This window comes from Prunus dulcis, chromosome 3, assembly GCF_902201215.1.
Source record: "Prunus dulcis chromosome 3, ALMONDv2, whole genome shotgun sequence".
Classification (NCBI taxonomy): Eukaryota; Viridiplantae; Streptophyta; class Magnoliopsida; order Rosales; family Rosaceae; genus Prunus; species Prunus dulcis.
In genome coordinates, this window is record NC_047652.1 from 21,004,219 (window position 1) to 21,020,037 (window position 15,819).

The window sequence follows — 15,819 nt, forward strand, 5'->3', positions numbered from 1 at the left end:
TCTCTCTCTCTCTCTCTCTCATTTTTCTAATGTTCCGTTCATGCATGATGAACCAATATCATCGAAGCTAGCATGTTACTGGTGTGAAAGTAATACTAATTAGGTAATCAAGTAGATCTGATATCCTATTATTCCTAAATCCATTTGTATAATTCAACCTAATGACATTGATTTTATAAATACTATAAATTTATTTTTATTCCTTTCTTAAGATTGCTAGCATGTGTTTGGATGCCTCCTAACCTACCAACTCACATGCTCCACACCAATTAACATTTAATCAGGTACATAATTATAAGTTTAATTAGCTACTCGATTCTAATCAAACCACTGGGATGCATCCACTGTATGCCTCTGGATCCATCAGATCATGATCTTTTTTCCCTTGCAATAATCTCTTTGTTTATTTCACGATTACCCAACCAGTTGGTGGTGCCAGAAATGTTAGATCTTGGATGACTAAAATTCTGAATAAAATTAAGCCCTGATTTCTAATAAGTTAAATTTGACTAGTGACTAATAACTAGCTAGCTATAAGTCTAAGTCTAAAAACTTAGTCACGAATTTGACTGACTCAAAAATTCAAAGGTAGAGACAACCAACCCTCTCCCCAAATTTAGCTGATGATCTGACCACAAATTGTACAATCCAATAGTCTGTTAATAATAGTTTTGACCCAAAAAGAAATGCAAAAAATCTGATTACTTATAATGAAATGATAGAGAAGTTACCTTTTTTTTCTTTTATCAAACTTTATAGGCACGTTCTTTTCTTTCTTTTTCTTCCCTTTGGGTACGTAGGTCAAAGTACATGTATTCAAGCACTGAGGTTAAGGTTGGATTATCCATCCTTTTGTTCCTATGTGCGGAAATACTGGCCCATGGCCCTAATCATTCAGTGAAGGTGACATCCACTTCAAACAAGTTATGACCGTCACGGGTGATTACCAATCCACCTATATAAGAACACGACGTGACGGTCACGGATCATTTCTAGAACTTACTTTGGTCTGAAATTGTTAGATTGTAATTTGAATTTATGGTAACATCTTAAATCCAGCAATCTTGTCATAAAAGAGAGGGAATTAAGTGGAACAAAACCAAAAGTGGTTTTGGATATAGATGGATGTAGTACTACTCAATTATTGGAAGAGACAAAACCTGGACTAAATAAGGTGCGAGCCCATTTACTACCAGTAGTGGTTGGTTGGTTCCCATTACAAATATGCATCAAAGGATAATTCAGGATTTTCCTTTCTATTATCTAATTACTCCCACTTTCCATCATTGTGCCCCATTCTTCTCGCAACACAGCATGGAAATACACTAATAAAAGCCAAAATTTTGGGATTTTGATTCGATGTTCAAGCAGCAAATATATATATATATATATATAGCAAAGGATTCCATTTAGAAACATAATCACTAGGGGCTTTTCTTTTTCTTCTCAGAATGTTCTCTCTCCAAAAGACAGTATCATTACTGGTTTCCTTTCCACAAATGTTTAGAATAATGCTATATTCACTTCAAACTTCAAATTAATGGTACTAAACTGTGCGGGTTAATAAGATTCGAGTTAGTCTTTATTTTGTTGAAAGAAATCATGAGTTCAAATTTCATAAACCGCATGCAATCGTGGCCGGAAATAAAGAATCAGAAGACACCTTAAAATTTCTCATCTTGGTGCAATGCACATGAAATGAAACCATCTTTATAAGGAACATTCGTATTGGATGCTAACGTTTTTCGAGTTTGGAGAAGCCCACGTCTTTAGACCCGTGGGCCAAGCATTTTCAAGGCCTACGACAGACGACACAACATATTGTTTTCCTCTATGAAGCAATGAAACGACAACGATTTTTAACACATCTGTTTATAGATATCAATTACAAATCATGCCAGTTCCTCGAGATTAATACAATTCTCATGATGAGGATTTAAGCTTATTACATGAATTTCTATAGTCTCTGCTATGGCTGGCAAGACCCTGGAGGTGATCCTGGCTGCAATCAAACACAAATTGTTATAAAATAATATTAAAAAAAACTATCTTTATGCAATCAAAATTTGTTTTAGCTTACCACACATGCATGTACATCATTGCATCCACACAAGAGCTCCCCATTCAGGTTGTCTAAAGCTTGAAACGACCCTCCTCCTTCACTCCTCTGCATCAGAAACCAAGCATTTGTGCGAATAAAATTTCTCTGGTTTCATTCCAAACCAAGAAATTAACAGTGGGAAAAAAAGGCATGCCTTGTAAAAATCGACAGCGACGAAGTTAGCCCATCGGTTGCCAGCCGCACCATAACAAGTGTAGAGCATTTTAATGAGATCCCCAGAGTTAATTGCACAGCTGACTTGCTTGATGGGAATGGAAGAAAAATAATTAACCAACACCAATGATTTAGCCTTGTCATTTAGAGGTGCTGATTCTCCTCTATTTGGACAATTTCCTGGCTTCATTCCACCATCCCCATCTGTGTTCAAAGTAAGACTCAGAAAAAGTAAAGAAGTAAAAAATTTGAAGTTGGTTGATGGGTTCTTACATTGGTTTTCAACCATGTAGTTCCATTGGTATGCAATCCCTTCAGATTGTTCCTTGGCACTTTTTGAAGTGAATACAAGTAGTCTTTGGTTCTTAGCAACCATGTCACTAACCAGTGGCCAGTCCTGACCATTTTTGGGCATGCTTGTCACTGGAAACCAGTATTTCATCAGCCCAGAAGCTTTGAAGACATTTGTCAATCCATTTGGAGCTTCAACATAGTCCTCTAAAATCAATGTGACGATTTCTGCTGGGTTGGCTGATAAAAATGCTTCAATTTCCTTGAGGGTATCTATAGCTGGTTCCTATTAATTAAGTAGCAACTTTCTTAATCCCCAAAAAAAAAAAAAAAAAAACATTTGTTACAAAAAAGAATGAAATGGGGCAACTGGGTTTGCTTACAAATGCAGTAATGTCATGGCATTTTCCATTGAAAGAGTGGCACAACCACACATCTCCTTTAAAATCATACGTATCGAGCATTAAGGCTCGAACCCCGTTCTGTAAATTGTCAATGAAGATGACACACAAAATGATGGTCAGAAAGTTTAGTGAAACAAGTCATGTTATAAATTAAGCAGCAAATTAAATAGAATTGAGAAAGGCACAAGGCATATATACATTTAGCTGTTGAGTGATAGTATCTTCTTGATTTGTGAAGGTAACGCGAGGAATTCCAGTATGAGAAGGCTCTCCCTCAATAGCAAAAGCATTGTGGGTTGTCAAAAACGCATACTTGTTGAATGGTAGAGAATTGTTCTGTTGCATTGCAGCAAATAACAAAAACAAGAAATAAATCAAAATTAAAAAAAAACTTATTGGGCCTAAATGGGCCCATTTGAAGGCCCAAATAAACAATGAATGGGTTTGGTAGGGCCATTGTGTTCTGTTCAATTGTTGTGACATCCGAAGGAGCCGGCAGAAGTCATGCTTGGATTGGATGGATTCCATGTCCCCCAAAAATCTCTGTTTTTTTCCTTTGATGGTATTGTAATGTAAAGTTGGAAACTTCACAAAGTCTCCGTATGTGAGTGTGTATGAGAGAGAAATAGAGACTGAGTTGGACATACCAAAAGCTTGAATTGGTCTGTAGCGGTTGATCTTATACATCTAGAGCCGGAAAAGGCTTCTGGGCAAGAGAAGCAGAAAAGCCCTGCCTCACAATCTCCGTCTGTTGAGCATTGTTCTAAAAGCTACACATTCAAACCACAAAAACATAAAGCTTTACTCTTTCTTTTTCCTGTCACAAACATTCATTCATAATGAAAAAGGGCAGGCAGGCACAAACCTTGCACTGTCCGTTGGAGCAAGCTGTGGCAACGCTGAAAACCGCTGCACTAGCTATGATCATCAAAAGCAAGTTCTGCCGAGTCTTCATATTCGTTAAACTAGAAAAAGAAGAAGAAAGGAAATAATGTATCTGTTTGTTGGGTTTTGGTGAGCAGCTTGGGTTTCTCAGTTTCGGCTGAGAAAACGAAGAACTCGGCAGAACTTTAGACTAGGAATTAAAACTGAGGCCGGGGATACATAATTATAGCGATCGGATTTGGATATAAATGCTGAAATCCAAATGATTAAAATGGGAACTTGGCTGTATATGATTATATCCAATCACAATTCACAACAAAAACGTTGGTCAGACGAAGATGAAAATAGATTAAAAATTATGGGGTTTGGCCAAATCAGTCGAACCGTAACGGAACATTTAACTTTCGCTCCCATAATTCATTAGTTTGACACGTCACTCAAACTCTCTCGTGAAAAATTGACTAATGGCTACGCAGAAAAAAGGAAAGAGTGCCGTTATTTTCATCACTCTTCCTGTTTTTTACATTAATTTTATCTTTAAAATTTTGAAGATAATTTTACTCCTTAGTAAAATAACTTCAAAGAACTTAAGGAAAAAATCTCAACTCATATTACCCACTTATTCTACCGTTTGACACAGAGAAAAAAAGATGAAGGAAAGCGTATGACTCGTGAATTTGATCCAATTCATCAAACACAACTTGATCATCTCCATATGTCTCAAACTAATGATTACATGAATTAAAAATTAAAGAGTATTTTAAGAATAATGGTGGGTGGAAATATATGGTTGTTTTTTCAAATTTACATGGTGAGTGAAGAAATATAATAGGATGATGGAAATAACAGCACTAAAAGAAAAAGAAAAAAAAAAAAGGAAATGTAGGATAAGGAAACTAATCCATGTTAATCAGCAGTTACCATATATGGTAATGCAAATATATTTTTAGACCATATATTAATATATATACGAGGATATACTTAGCATCCTTCCCATCCCATTACAATCAATTACATTACTATCGGCATCCCTGTAAATTCTAATACAATTCAACTGAACAAGATTAATGTTCTTTAGAAATTAACAAAAGGCACAGAAAGAAATAGTCCTGGGCCGATCCACTAAAAACCGAGTCCATAGCTCAAAGTGTTTAATTCAAGAAGAATTTTAAAGGCTAATGTGCAAGAGGTTTGAATGTTGGGCAGCAACCCAAAATAACAAAATATTAGAGCCCAAACAGAGCCCATATATATTTTTATATATTTATATTATATAAACGACAGTCCTCTTCTATTGAGGGATTCCTTAAATAATTTTATTTGAGAGATACTCTTTAGGGTCCCCTACGAATTTTTTTTCAACGATCGAAACCATCTATTTTTTAAGTCTATATTCATAGATCATCCTTGAAAAAAATTAGACAAATCGAAAACTGTTTCGATATCCAATTGTGTCCTACAAAATCAATGAACATGGTACTTCAAAAAAGTACTAAAATTTCAATAATTCAATTGAGTGATATCGGATTCAAGTGATTTTTTGTAAAGATGATCTTTGAATGAGTATCTACAAAAAAAAAAAAAAACAGTTTGGATTAGTGAAATACAATATAAAGTGGGCCCTACAATGGTATCCTTCAAATAAGCTAATTTGAGGGATCCCTTAATAAAAGCTCTATGTATAAACGATAATCTAAATTACGATAAGTTTTACGCGTAAGGTATTCAAATTTAAGTGTAAAAGAGCAAGCTTATTGTTTTAATCAACTGGGTTAACCAACTGTTATTAGTCATGATATATTTATTTAAGAAGAAGAATCATGAATTGAATTAGGGGATGGTTCTTCTTTAAAAAAATAAGAATTAACTTTAAAGGATAGTTGATAAACATAACTATAGAATATCACCAAAACATAATTAAATTGGCCCAAAGCAAAGCAAAACAAAAGAACCCATAACATTACAAATCCCAACCCAAGTAAACTTTTTACAAGTAAATGTCATATAGAATAGAATAGATTTGTAGATATATCATTCGTCTTGAGAGAAGAATTGGTTGATGGTAGGCATGATCTCAGGCGGGCGGGTGCGGAGGAACTTGCGCAGCCCATGCTCTGCATACTTCTCTCCCTCTTCTTTGTTTTCCAGCACTCCCATTCCACGCTTAGCTTTGTCGATTCTGCAAGTTAATTAAATTAATTCCTTAATCACACGTTTAATTTAATTAGGACCCTTTAATTATACATACATATAATCATAAGTATATTTTGTACCTGACATCCGGGTTGAGGAACACGTTCCTTGTAAGCTGAAATGCACACAAGCTTGTCACAAACGTCATTGCAGCCATTAGAGGGTACACCTAAACAAAGCAAAATCCCACACATGAAATTTTTTCATTTATAAATTATTTTATTTTTTTGACGGGTTCACTGTGCTGACCAACCGAGTCTAAACAAACAAAAGCCGAACTAAAGCTTGCTCACCTCAGGCCTAACCCAACGCCCCATCAGAAATAAAGATCTCCTTGTCTAGCTTTGTTGCTCTAATGAGAATGAGATGATCGGCAACCAACAGACAGAGAAACAGGCTATCTTCTTGCTTTTTACTGTTACATTGGAATTCTATGTGCGCCTAGTATATATAGTGTCGCGTGGACTTGGGGTCACCAACAAGGAAGGGGAACTAGATGGAAAGTCTATCCTACTTACTGTGGGCTGCATCTATTTTGACCACCTAAAACCAGCGGCTTAGCCTCTGGATTTCTAAAACTCGTAACTTTTCAATGGCCATTTGGCAGTAGCCTTTGCCTGTGGGTTGACAATTTAAGTCTTTGATCCTATCACTAGAATGTTCTTCTGCGGTGGCAATCAAATATTTGCAGAACATAAACATTAAAAGAATAATATTAATTCCGTGACAGATCAAAATGTTAAAAATAAAATATGGGCCAAGAGTATACCAGAAAAAGAAAAAACTATTCTAGGCCTAGATGCCCCAGCCCAATTTTCATAAAGATTGAGAAATATGAGAAATCTGGATTATAATGAATCAGCCCTTAATAGTCATCTGATTAATTACAGAGTTATTATCGGACGGATGAATTGAACCCCTCAACATAACCTTATCGTTACAGAAGCACTTGGGCTGTTCTTGTTTTAAGCTAACAAATTAGCAATAAAACTGAATAAATGAATTTGATTTATGACCTAATGCTATAAATTATGCTTTTTGCACGACCAATTGATGCTTATATCTAACCTAAATTACTAGTTCATCAATAGTTTGGCTATGAATCCCTTCTCAAATTGAATGATTCATGGAAATGAGTGGAAAAATACTGCAGCCAAAAAGAGAGACATTTTACTGTTGAAGCAAATCCAATTCAAGTCTGTTAAATGCAAAGCAGTTGAGTGGCCTTTCTAGCATAAAGGGACTCATTACTTGTCCCTACTTCGGTGTTTTGCTTATTTATAAACTCATGCTTCTCACTTAAACCCTTGGAGACGAGCAAGATTTCAGACAAGACATAAAATATTCTAATGACACACATGCTAAAATGATTATTATGGACGGGTCGAGCTTACCATGCAGAAGCAACCAGCTTGTATAATAATATAGTGGGATTTTATATATTAAATCAAAATTATAACATGTCATTGTCTGGTTTGATTAAATATTTTTTGTAACATATGTATGGCCAATTTCTTAGCTTCAACTTCTAACCTCATTATCTGTCACCTTCAGCTGCAATCCGGACCGTTGAGTTGTTGTGCTCCCTACAGATTTTTTTACCCTGCCTGGTCTCATTAGAAGTTGCTTTAAGACATGGAAAACTAAACAGAAGTCTCCAGATGAGAGAGACTAAGAGAATTGAAGATGTTATAAGTATCTAACAACAATTTGGTAACCCATCTATGTAGAAAGCTAACAAATTTTTCTTTCCAGAGTCTCTATCTTTATTAAATACATACACATCCATTGCCCACTAGGAAGCTCATGATCGATTTCAGAGCCTTTGTCTAACAATCCAAATTCAATCATTGGCAAGTTGGTAATTAGGCTTTTGAACCAGAGATGGGATTCTTTGTCTCAGCTCTCTTCTCTCTTGTCATCTTTTCATATGCAGGTAAACTCTTCCTCCTTAGAACACTTGAACTTGGAATGAAACAAAATCACTTCTCTCTGCTTATGATTTTTGTTGTTCATGTATGTTTTGTGGTTTGATGCAGCTGCATTTGATCCCTTGGATCCAAATGGAAACATAACAATAAAATGGGATATCATGTCTTGGACACCAGATGGCTATGTGGTGAGTTTGTTACTTATCTATAGTTGAAAGAAGTTTGTTGTAAAAAGATTTAGAGGGCATATGAACTTAGTCATCACATAATAAAATGTGTATCAAAGACTATGCCTCCACTGAATTGTATTTTGCAGGCAGTTGTGACTCTGAACAACTTTCAAATGTATCGGCACATCATGAGCCCGGGGTGGACTTTAGGATGGACATGGGCTAGAAGAGAAGTGATATGGTCTGCAGTGGGTGCTCAAGCCACGGAGCAAGGTGACTGCTCTAGGTTCAAAGGGAACATACCTCATTGCTGCAAGAGAAACCCCACATTTGTGGACTTGCTTCCTGGTGTTCCTTACAACCAGCAATTCACAAATTGTTGCAAAGGTGGAGTGATAGGTGCATGGGGCCAAGACCCCTCAGCTGCTGTCTCCGCCTTCCAGCTCAGTGTTGGATCAGCTGGTACTTCAAACAGGACAGTGAGGCTTCCCAGGAACTTCACTTTGCTAGGCCCAGGACCAGGATACACCTGTGGCAGGGCAAGAGTTGTGCCTCCCACAATTTTCTTGACACCTGATCGACGCCGAAAGACTCAGGCTTTGAGTAAGTTTCTCTGCCTGCTAGCTGACATGATGATCTAGAGATTTATAAAGTGCTTCATTCTAATATTTGATTTGATATATAAGTATACTCTGGTTAACTTAACATCATCATGTTTTTATGCAGTGACCTGGAATGTGACCTGTTCTTACTCACAAATTCTGGCCAGAAAATACCCAAGCTGTTGTGTATCTCTCTCATCTTTCTACAATGACACGGTTATTCCTTGTCCACCTTGTACTTGTGGTTGCCAAACCAAGGACAATTGTGTCAAGTAAGTCATGACCCTTTTGGACATTTTCAAAATATAGTCTAAAATAACTACATATTACATAATTTGTGCAGAGATGTATGCATAAATAATAACATGATCCATGTTGATTGGGTCACAGAAGTGACTCCAAAATTCTGAGCATGGTGGGAGTTAACACTCCGAAGAAAGACAATAAGCCGCTGCTGCAGTGCACAAGGCACATGTGCCCGGTTAGAGTGCACTGGCATGTGCAGCGTAACTATAAGGATTATTGGCGTGTGAAGGTTTCGATCACAAACTTCAACTATCGGATGAACTACACGCTTTGGACTCTGGTTGTTCAGCATCCTAATCTCAACAATGTCACACAAGTGTTCAGCTTTGATTACAAGCCTCTTGTTCCTTACGAGTCTATAAGTGAGTTCCCAACAATCTCCTCTTCCACATTGTTCTCATAGTCAGGGGCTAACATAGCTGTCATGTTATGTTATATGCAGATGACACTGGTATGTTCTATGGCTTGAAATTCTTCAACGACCAATTAATGGAAGCCGGGCCATTTGGGAATGTTCAGTCGGAGATGCTGCTTCGAAAGGACAAGAACACATTCACTTTGAAGGAAGGGTGGGCATTTCCTCGCAAAGTCTACTTCAATGGTGATGAGTGCCAGTTGCCTCCTCCTGATGCCTACCCCTTTCTGCCCAACTCTGCCTATCAAAATCTACTTTCCTTCTCAACATTCATTTCATCATTCATTTTCTTCTTGATAGCCATTTGGTGATTTGGCTGCATAGATTTAGGAATTGTGGCCATATGGCTAATAAGTTTTTTGAAGCAAAGGTGTAAAGGATATTTTACTCATAGAAATGAAGCATAGGCACTAAAATTCCAAGGGCTCTTTCTTTGACGAACTAAACTTGACTTACTCATATGTATCTTGTGAATAGAGTGAGTCTGGCATTTGAGTTTCTATGTTCTATCATCATCAGGAATATAGTATCATGTAAGTAGATCTTTGTTTTTTTGAGAGATGTAAGTAGATCTATTAAATTCTGCTTTGTGCTGCAATTTGAATTTAAATTAATGCTGGTGATATTTTTGTACATGGCTGGCAACTTGAAGATCAATTCCAAACTCGAAAAATTATATATGCATTTGCACTTAACAAGTTAATGCTTACAACTGACCTTCTCAACAGAGAAGGTATTAGAGAATGACTATTTTGTGCTTCAAAGTAAAACTATATGAGTCAATGCTTGTCAAATGGCATCTTCAATTTAATGCAGAACTGCCATGATTTGATTGAATCAATCCGGTTATATGAGATGTGAGAACGAAAAACAACTGTAAGATCAATACTATGATCAGATTCAATAGCTAGTTAATCATTCTTATTGATTTACAATCCCGATTACAATACCCTGGTCACTCTACAAGTGAAAGGGGTTGACTACATGAATATACACACAACACAATAGCCAGAAGTAACCCACTCCTATGTAGTATCAAGAAACAAAAATGGACACCAGCAGCATACTCGAATCCATCTAACTTCATGGTGGAAGCATTTCACCAAAACGCATGGAATATTGAGTGGCTTCCATAAATTTTGAGGTCAACTAAGCCCTTTGAAAATCTAAGATTTCAACACTTGCAAGCTCAGGTTAAGCATGAACATACATGAGTGCAGCTGTTGATAGAGAAGTCATGATTAGAGTAAGCAGAGAGGTATACTGTCGGAAACCAGAGTTTGGCAGCCATGGATAGGCATCAGGAGGTGGCATGACACAGTTATCGCCATTGAAATAGATCCTTCGAGGGAAAGCCCAACCCTTATCAAATGTGAAAGTTGCTTGATCCTTCCGGAAAAGCAGCTCTGACTGTACATTACCAAGAGGCCCAGCTTGCATCAGCAAATCGTTGTAGAACTTAAGTCCCCATAGCATGGCTGTATCATCTGTTTGAAAGAAAACCAGATTACACATTCCCAACTTTCAATGCGCACGCATAGTAATGAAGATTAACATATGCAGGTCTTTTAGAAATCTTGAAAACTTGAAGTACAGGTCAAATCACATAATAACACTACGATTAAAGAACATATGAAAAAATAATAAGTCAGGATTAGCATACTTATTGTCGCATAAGGAGTTATTGACTTGTAGTTAAAGCTGAAACTCTGCGTCAGATTGTCAAAGTTTGGGTGTTGGACAACTAAATTCCAATCCGAGTAATTCATCCTGTAATTGAAGTTTGTAACTGTAACTTTCACTCGCCAATATTCCTTGTAGTTTAGCTTGACATGCCAGTGAACTCGGATTGGGCACATATGGTTAGTGCATCGAACCAGAGGCATGTAGCTATTCTTGCTAGAGGCTGAGACAACTGAAGCCAAATAGGGGGAATCTGGCCTGCAAATTCACAGAGAACATAAATGTCTTATAGAAAAATAAGAAACATTCCATCTTAAAATCAGGAAAAAGAAGTTTAAAAAGGTGATTCTGGAAGAGAGCTCACTCTACACAGCTTCCTGGATGAGTTGCATTACTTTGGCAGCCACACGAACATGCTGGGCAGGGCACTACTGTGTCATTGTAGAAGGATGAGAGTGAGACACAGCAAGTGGGAGTTTTCTGAGCCAGGAATTGCGAATATGTGCACGTAACATTCCATGTCACTGTCATGAACAAAAGATAAGATTAAACCGATGTTTTCTTAGCACAAACACTTGTCTTTAAAAACATTCATAATATTATTATAACTTACTCATAGCTTGAGTGACTCTCCGTTTATCTGGAGTGACAAATTTAGTTGGTTTGACGATATTTGCGCGACCACAAGTATACCCAGGCCCTGGTGCATTCAGGGTGAAATTTTTAGGAGCTCTGACCGTCTTGTTAGTGGTTCCTGCTTGACCAACACTTAGTTGAAAAGACCCCACAGCATTGGCTGGATCCTGCACCCATGAAGTAAGTACTCCTCCTTTGCAACAATTTGTAATTTGTTGATTGTAAGGAGTTCCTGGCAATAAATCAACAACAGTTGGGTTCTTTTTACAGCAGTGGGGGATTGTTGTTTTAAATTTTGAACAATCCCCTTGTTCTGTGGCTTGTCCTCCTACCATGTTCCATATAACCTCCTTCTTTGCCCATGTCCATCCCAGTGACCAGCCTGGTGCTTGAATGTGCCGATATTTCTGGAAGTTATAGATGGTAACGACAGCCTGTTTATTCAAAGAGAATGTTGATTAGATATTTACCCTATTCAACTATTCTTAAGTGGAAGGTTAAATGAATCCATGTTAAAATGCTGCTTTCACAACTAACAGAGATTTAATTTACTCAACCAAAAGAGAAAGATGTAGATTTAATCTCAACTTGTGTTCGAAATTTTATGTAGAGGACCACACCCTAAGACTCATTCAACTGACTAAGTTTAATTGCAGAATATCCCCAGTAGGAATGTACATTGCAAGTGACAAACATACCAAAAAACCCCAATCTTACTCTATGGAAAAAAAAAATCTGAATCAGAGTCACTGTGTAGGCTATGAAAGATTCACTAAACTTTCTTATGCTCATGCCAAGGCTGAGTGCACTCTAATCTGTGCAAGCAAGAAGCCAAATGGAAGCATGAAGTTCATTTGTTGTTCACGTTAGGCAACTAACGTTTGAAGAACTTGATAAGCAGCTCTTGTTATTCCTTGGAATTCAGAACCATTTTTCTGTATTATCTATGTTCTTTGTATGTTTATTTCTTTCTTTGAAGACAGCCACATTAGAAAAGCTGTGCAATAAACAATAAATAAACACTTCTCCGCTATCACAGGCTCAAAATTCAAATAACACTTACAACATAGCCATCAGGAGTCCAGCTTATGATATCCCATTTGATTGTGATATTTCCACTGGGGTCAAGCGGATCATATGCTTCTGGTAAGAAATAAGCAAAACAATGAACACGGTGATGAGCTGAATCAATAGAGATTATGTAAAAATAGTAATTTTGGAGTCTTGTTCTCATTTTCCTTGTAATAGAAAGTATTTGATTGCTGAATTAGTTTAACTGATTAAATTTTCTTTCTTCAGTATCTCATCTGTTAAAACTAACAAGTTCGAATTCTTTGTGAAAGAAAAAAAGAGTTCGAATTCCAAAACAGAACTCAAAAATGGAAAAACAAGAGCTAAGGTCCATATTTTTCATCAAAACTCATTTGCATAAACATCAGAGAATTAAACGTTCTGATATTAAACAAAAATTGATTTCCTCATTTGTCAAACTCAAAACTCAAAACCCAAAACCCAAAAGTTGCCAAAACCTCACAAACATTTCTCCAATCAAACAGTCAACTACACCTTCAAGGAACAGAATTCAACTAATATGAGACACTCAGACACATTAGGCCACTATAGACTTAAAAAGGAATAAACCCATGAATATAATCAAATTCCAAGAAAAAAAAAAAACTAACTTAAGAAAGATTGAATGAGAAAGAGGAAGACTGATGATACCTGTAGCAGTGAAGCTGGTACAAGCAAGTCCAAAGAGAAGCAAAATGGTGAAACTGATAAATTTTGAGACTGATCGAATCATGGGTAGGAACAGAGGCCCCATTTTCTGTTAAAAGATTGTGTTCTGGTCCGAATGTCTGAGTTTTATTTCTTGAGTGGCAAAAAGTTTCTTTTTGGTCAAGAGGGTGGCACAAGTTTCGTTTTTCCACGCAGAAAAAAGCGTAAAGGGTGGAGAGAGAGTGGGACGAACGCGGTAACGTGTGTGCTCCTTGCCAGTCTGCCTGCCAAGTCCCCCAGTTTAAAATGAAGTAAATTTTCAAAAAAACTAATATTGTATTAACGGGTTATTTATTAAAAATAAAACAAAAGAATACTTAAACATATTAATTGACTGTTTCAAAGTAAATGCTTGACAGTTGTGATGATCACAAATCACAATCAAACGGCTTGGTAATTGGCAGCTTCTTGCAGACCGAAAAAGAATTTGGCAGCTTCTAGTGGTTACTAATGGTCTTGGTTTGAAGCTTGATTGTCTTTGTGGTTTGGAGTTTGTTCACACTCCAAGGTTGGTTGGCATTCACCATTAGGCTAAACTTAAGTCATATTTTGAATTGGAAAATGATAATTTGTAGCCTAGCAGCAAAAGCTTTATTGAAAAGTCTAAATGCAAAGTTACATTTCATATGCATCTTCTTTTTTATTATATGGTTTTGATCAAATCTTTCTGTGGGTAATACCGGATTTATTAATTTTTATTCCAAAATTTTATAAACCCTTTTTGGAGAATAGAAGACAAAGACCTTGTCCTAAATAGAACACAATTTTTATTATTTAAATGTAAATTGTACCAAATGTGTATTGCAGAGAGGTGTACAGTATACATCCAATTCATATGTCACGTGTGGACGCCAATAAGCATTCCCTAAAATCTGGTGTCCAATATGAATTTGTAATGCATGAACTGGGCTACGCGTTTTGTCTCTTGGTTTTGCAACCTTTCCTGGTTCTCAAAAGCTTCACCAGTCCCAGCCATCATCACTACCGTTCAATATTATTGAAATTTGAATATAGCATTTTATAGATCAATGAGGAAGGATTATTTATTTTTTTTATTTATTGTTATATGCTTGACTCGTGTGGAACATATATTTCACTAGCCAATAAGAACACAACACATGAAAAATGATTATTTTTTAAGTTAAATAAATTACCCTAATTAATTTCTATTTAATTAGGAAAATTATCTTTGATTTAATATATGAATATCTCTCTAAATCAAGGAAACCAAATCTCTTAGAGTAATTCCTATAATCTTTTTGGAAAAATAAATATTATTTAGAATTAATCTCTCAAAACCCTAGCACACAAGGAAGCTATAAATACATAGCCACACAAGACATTTAGGGCATGTTTTCGTATCAGTAATGGGTATGGGAGGAAAGTGAATGATTTCCATTCCCAACTTCCCCTGTGTTTACTTGCAATTAGGAATGAAAAAATAAGTAGGCCCCACCTCAAAATCCATAATCACATCCCCTCAAAATTAGATATCAAATCAACTAGGGAGGAGTAGTCGATACGATTCCCATTCCTGTTTTCTCTTAATGACTTTCAAAAATACCCTTACCACTTTACCATAATTCCAAAACACCCAAACCCTTAAAAAACAAAAACTCACACCAAGAAGTTCCAAGACGCCCCAACTTCTTTTTCACGTTAGCGTTGCAAACACGACCTCCTAGAAGCAGCAATAACACCTTGTGCTATGTAAGAAATTCTATCTATCTATCTATATTCTTCTTCTTATTATATCTTATGTCTTCACATTCATCACAAAACAAAATACAGTCATGGATAAAGACTTTTATTGTAACATGCCTTATATGTACATGCCAGCCTCCATATAGCACGAGACCTTTTGGGAGCTCACTGGATTCGGAGTCATGGGAACTCCGAAGTTAAGCGAATTGGGGCTAGAGCAATCCCAGGATGGGGGACCTACTCGGAAGTTGCTCATGAGCTCCCATAAACAAAACCGTGAGAGCAGATAGGGAGGCCCAAAGCGGACAATAACGTACAACGGCGGAGCCGATCCCGGTATGTGACAATTTGATATCAGAGCCACTCTGCCGTGTGGTGTGAGTGTGCCGACGAAGACGTCTGGCCTCTAAAGGGGGTGGATTGTAACATCTCACATCGACCAAGAGAGATGAGGTGATGTGCCTTATATGTACATGCCTGCCTCTATATAGTACGAGGCCTTTTAGGAACTCACTGGCTTCGGAGTCATGTGAACTCCGAAGTTA

The 15,819-nt window shown here is 36.8% G+C and overlaps 4 protein-coding genes across 4 annotated transcripts; 1 reads left to right on the forward strand and 3 right to left on the reverse strand.

Annotated features, from left to right (window-relative positions):
- Positions 1-1,896: 1,896 nt before the first annotated feature.
- LOC117622863 (PI-PLC X domain-containing protein At5g67130) lies at positions 1,897-3,961 on the reverse strand. Its single transcript, XM_034353645.1, has 8 exons — positions 3,836-3,961; positions 3,618-3,740; positions 3,169-3,306; positions 2,950-3,048; positions 2,549-2,852; positions 2,256-2,479; positions 2,081-2,167; positions 1,897-2,002 (listed from the first exon to the last, which is right to left on the reverse strand). Exons 1-8 carry the CDS (start codon positions 3,923-3,925, stop codon positions 1,970-1,972), a joined length of 1,098 nt encoding a protein of 365 aa, XP_034209536.1. The 5' UTR covers positions 3,926-3,961; the 3' UTR covers positions 1,897-1,969.
- A 1,757-nt stretch (positions 3,962-5,718) lies between these two features.
- Positions 5,719-6,640, reverse strand: LOC117623126. Its single transcript, XM_034353987.1, has 3 exons — positions 6,342-6,640; positions 6,129-6,217; positions 5,719-6,034 (listed from the first exon to the last, which is right to left on the reverse strand). Exons 1-3 carry the CDS (start codon positions 6,363-6,365, stop codon positions 5,887-5,889), a joined length of 261 nt encoding a protein of 86 aa, XP_034209878.1. The 5' UTR covers positions 6,366-6,640; the 3' UTR covers positions 5,719-5,886.
- A 1,182-nt stretch (positions 6,641-7,822) lies between these two features.
- Positions 7,823-10,107, forward strand: LOC117623125 (COBRA-like protein 4). Its single transcript, XM_034353986.1, has 6 exons — positions 7,823-7,984; positions 8,088-8,167; positions 8,296-8,752; positions 8,876-9,023; positions 9,142-9,419; positions 9,500-10,107. Exons 1-6 carry the CDS (start codon positions 7,933-7,935, stop codon positions 9,781-9,783), a joined length of 1,299 nt encoding a protein of 432 aa, XP_034209877.1. The 5' UTR covers positions 7,823-7,932; the 3' UTR covers positions 9,784-10,107.
- A 240-nt stretch (positions 10,108-10,347) lies between these two features.
- LOC117622790 (COBRA-like protein 1) lies at positions 10,348-13,787 on the reverse strand. Its single transcript, XM_034353562.1, has 6 exons — positions 13,514-13,787; positions 12,855-12,934; positions 11,769-12,225; positions 11,520-11,679; positions 11,136-11,413; positions 10,348-10,959 (listed from the first exon to the last, which is right to left on the reverse strand). Exons 1-6 carry the CDS (start codon positions 13,614-13,616, stop codon positions 10,667-10,669), a joined length of 1,371 nt encoding a protein of 456 aa, XP_034209453.1. The 5' UTR covers positions 13,617-13,787; the 3' UTR covers positions 10,348-10,666.
- Positions 13,788-15,819: the final 2,032 nt, after the last annotated feature.

Excerpts from the sequence above, each read along its gene's own strand:
- LOC117622863 (XM_034353645.1), bottom strand. The coding sequence starts at position 3,925 with ATGAAGACTCGGCAGAACTTGCTTTTGATGATCATAGCTAGTGCAGCG. Across the intron at positions 3,049-3,168 it reads CTATCACTCAACAGCTAAAT|AACGGGGTTCGAGCCTTAAT; the intron begins GTATATATGCCT and ends GACAATTTACAG. Across the intron at positions 2,003-2,080 it reads ATGATGTACATGCATGTGTG|CCAGGATCACCTCCAGGGTC; the intron begins GTAAGCTAAAAC and ends GTTTGATTGCAG.
- LOC117623126 (XM_034353987.1), bottom strand. The coding sequence starts at position 6,365 with ATGGGGCGTTGGGTTAGGCCTGAG. Across the intron at positions 6,218-6,341 it reads GGCGTTGGGTTAGGCCTGAG|GTGTACCCTCTAATGGCTGC; the intron begins GTGAGCAAGCTT and ends TGCTTTGTTTAG. Across the intron at positions 6,035-6,128 it reads TTCCTCAACCCGGATGTCAG|AATCGACAAAGCTAAGCGTG; the intron begins GTACAAAATATA and ends ATTAACTTGCAG.
- LOC117623125 (XM_034353986.1), top strand. The coding sequence starts at position 7,933 with ATGGGATTCTTTGTCTCAGCTCTCTTCTCTCTTGTCATCTTTTCATAT. Across the intron at positions 9,024-9,141 it reads ACCAAGGACAATTGTGTCAA|AAGTGACTCCAAAATTCTGA; the intron begins GTAAGTCATGAC and ends ATTGGGTCACAG. Across the intron at positions 9,420-9,499 it reads TGTTCCTTACGAGTCTATAA|ATGACACTGGTATGTTCTAT; the intron begins GTGAGTTCCCAA and ends TGTTATATGCAG.
- LOC117622790 (XM_034353562.1), bottom strand. The coding sequence starts at position 13,616 with ATGGGGCCTCTGTTCCTACCCATGATTCGATCAGTCTCAAAATTTATC. Across the intron at positions 12,935-13,513 it reads TACCAGCTTCACTGCTACAG|AAGCATATGATCCGCTTGAC; the intron begins GTATCATCAGTC and ends ATTTCTTACCAG. Across the intron at positions 12,226-12,854 it reads GGACTCCTGATGGCTATGTT|GCTGTCGTTACCATCTATAA; the intron begins GTAAGTGTTATT and ends TTGAATAAACAG.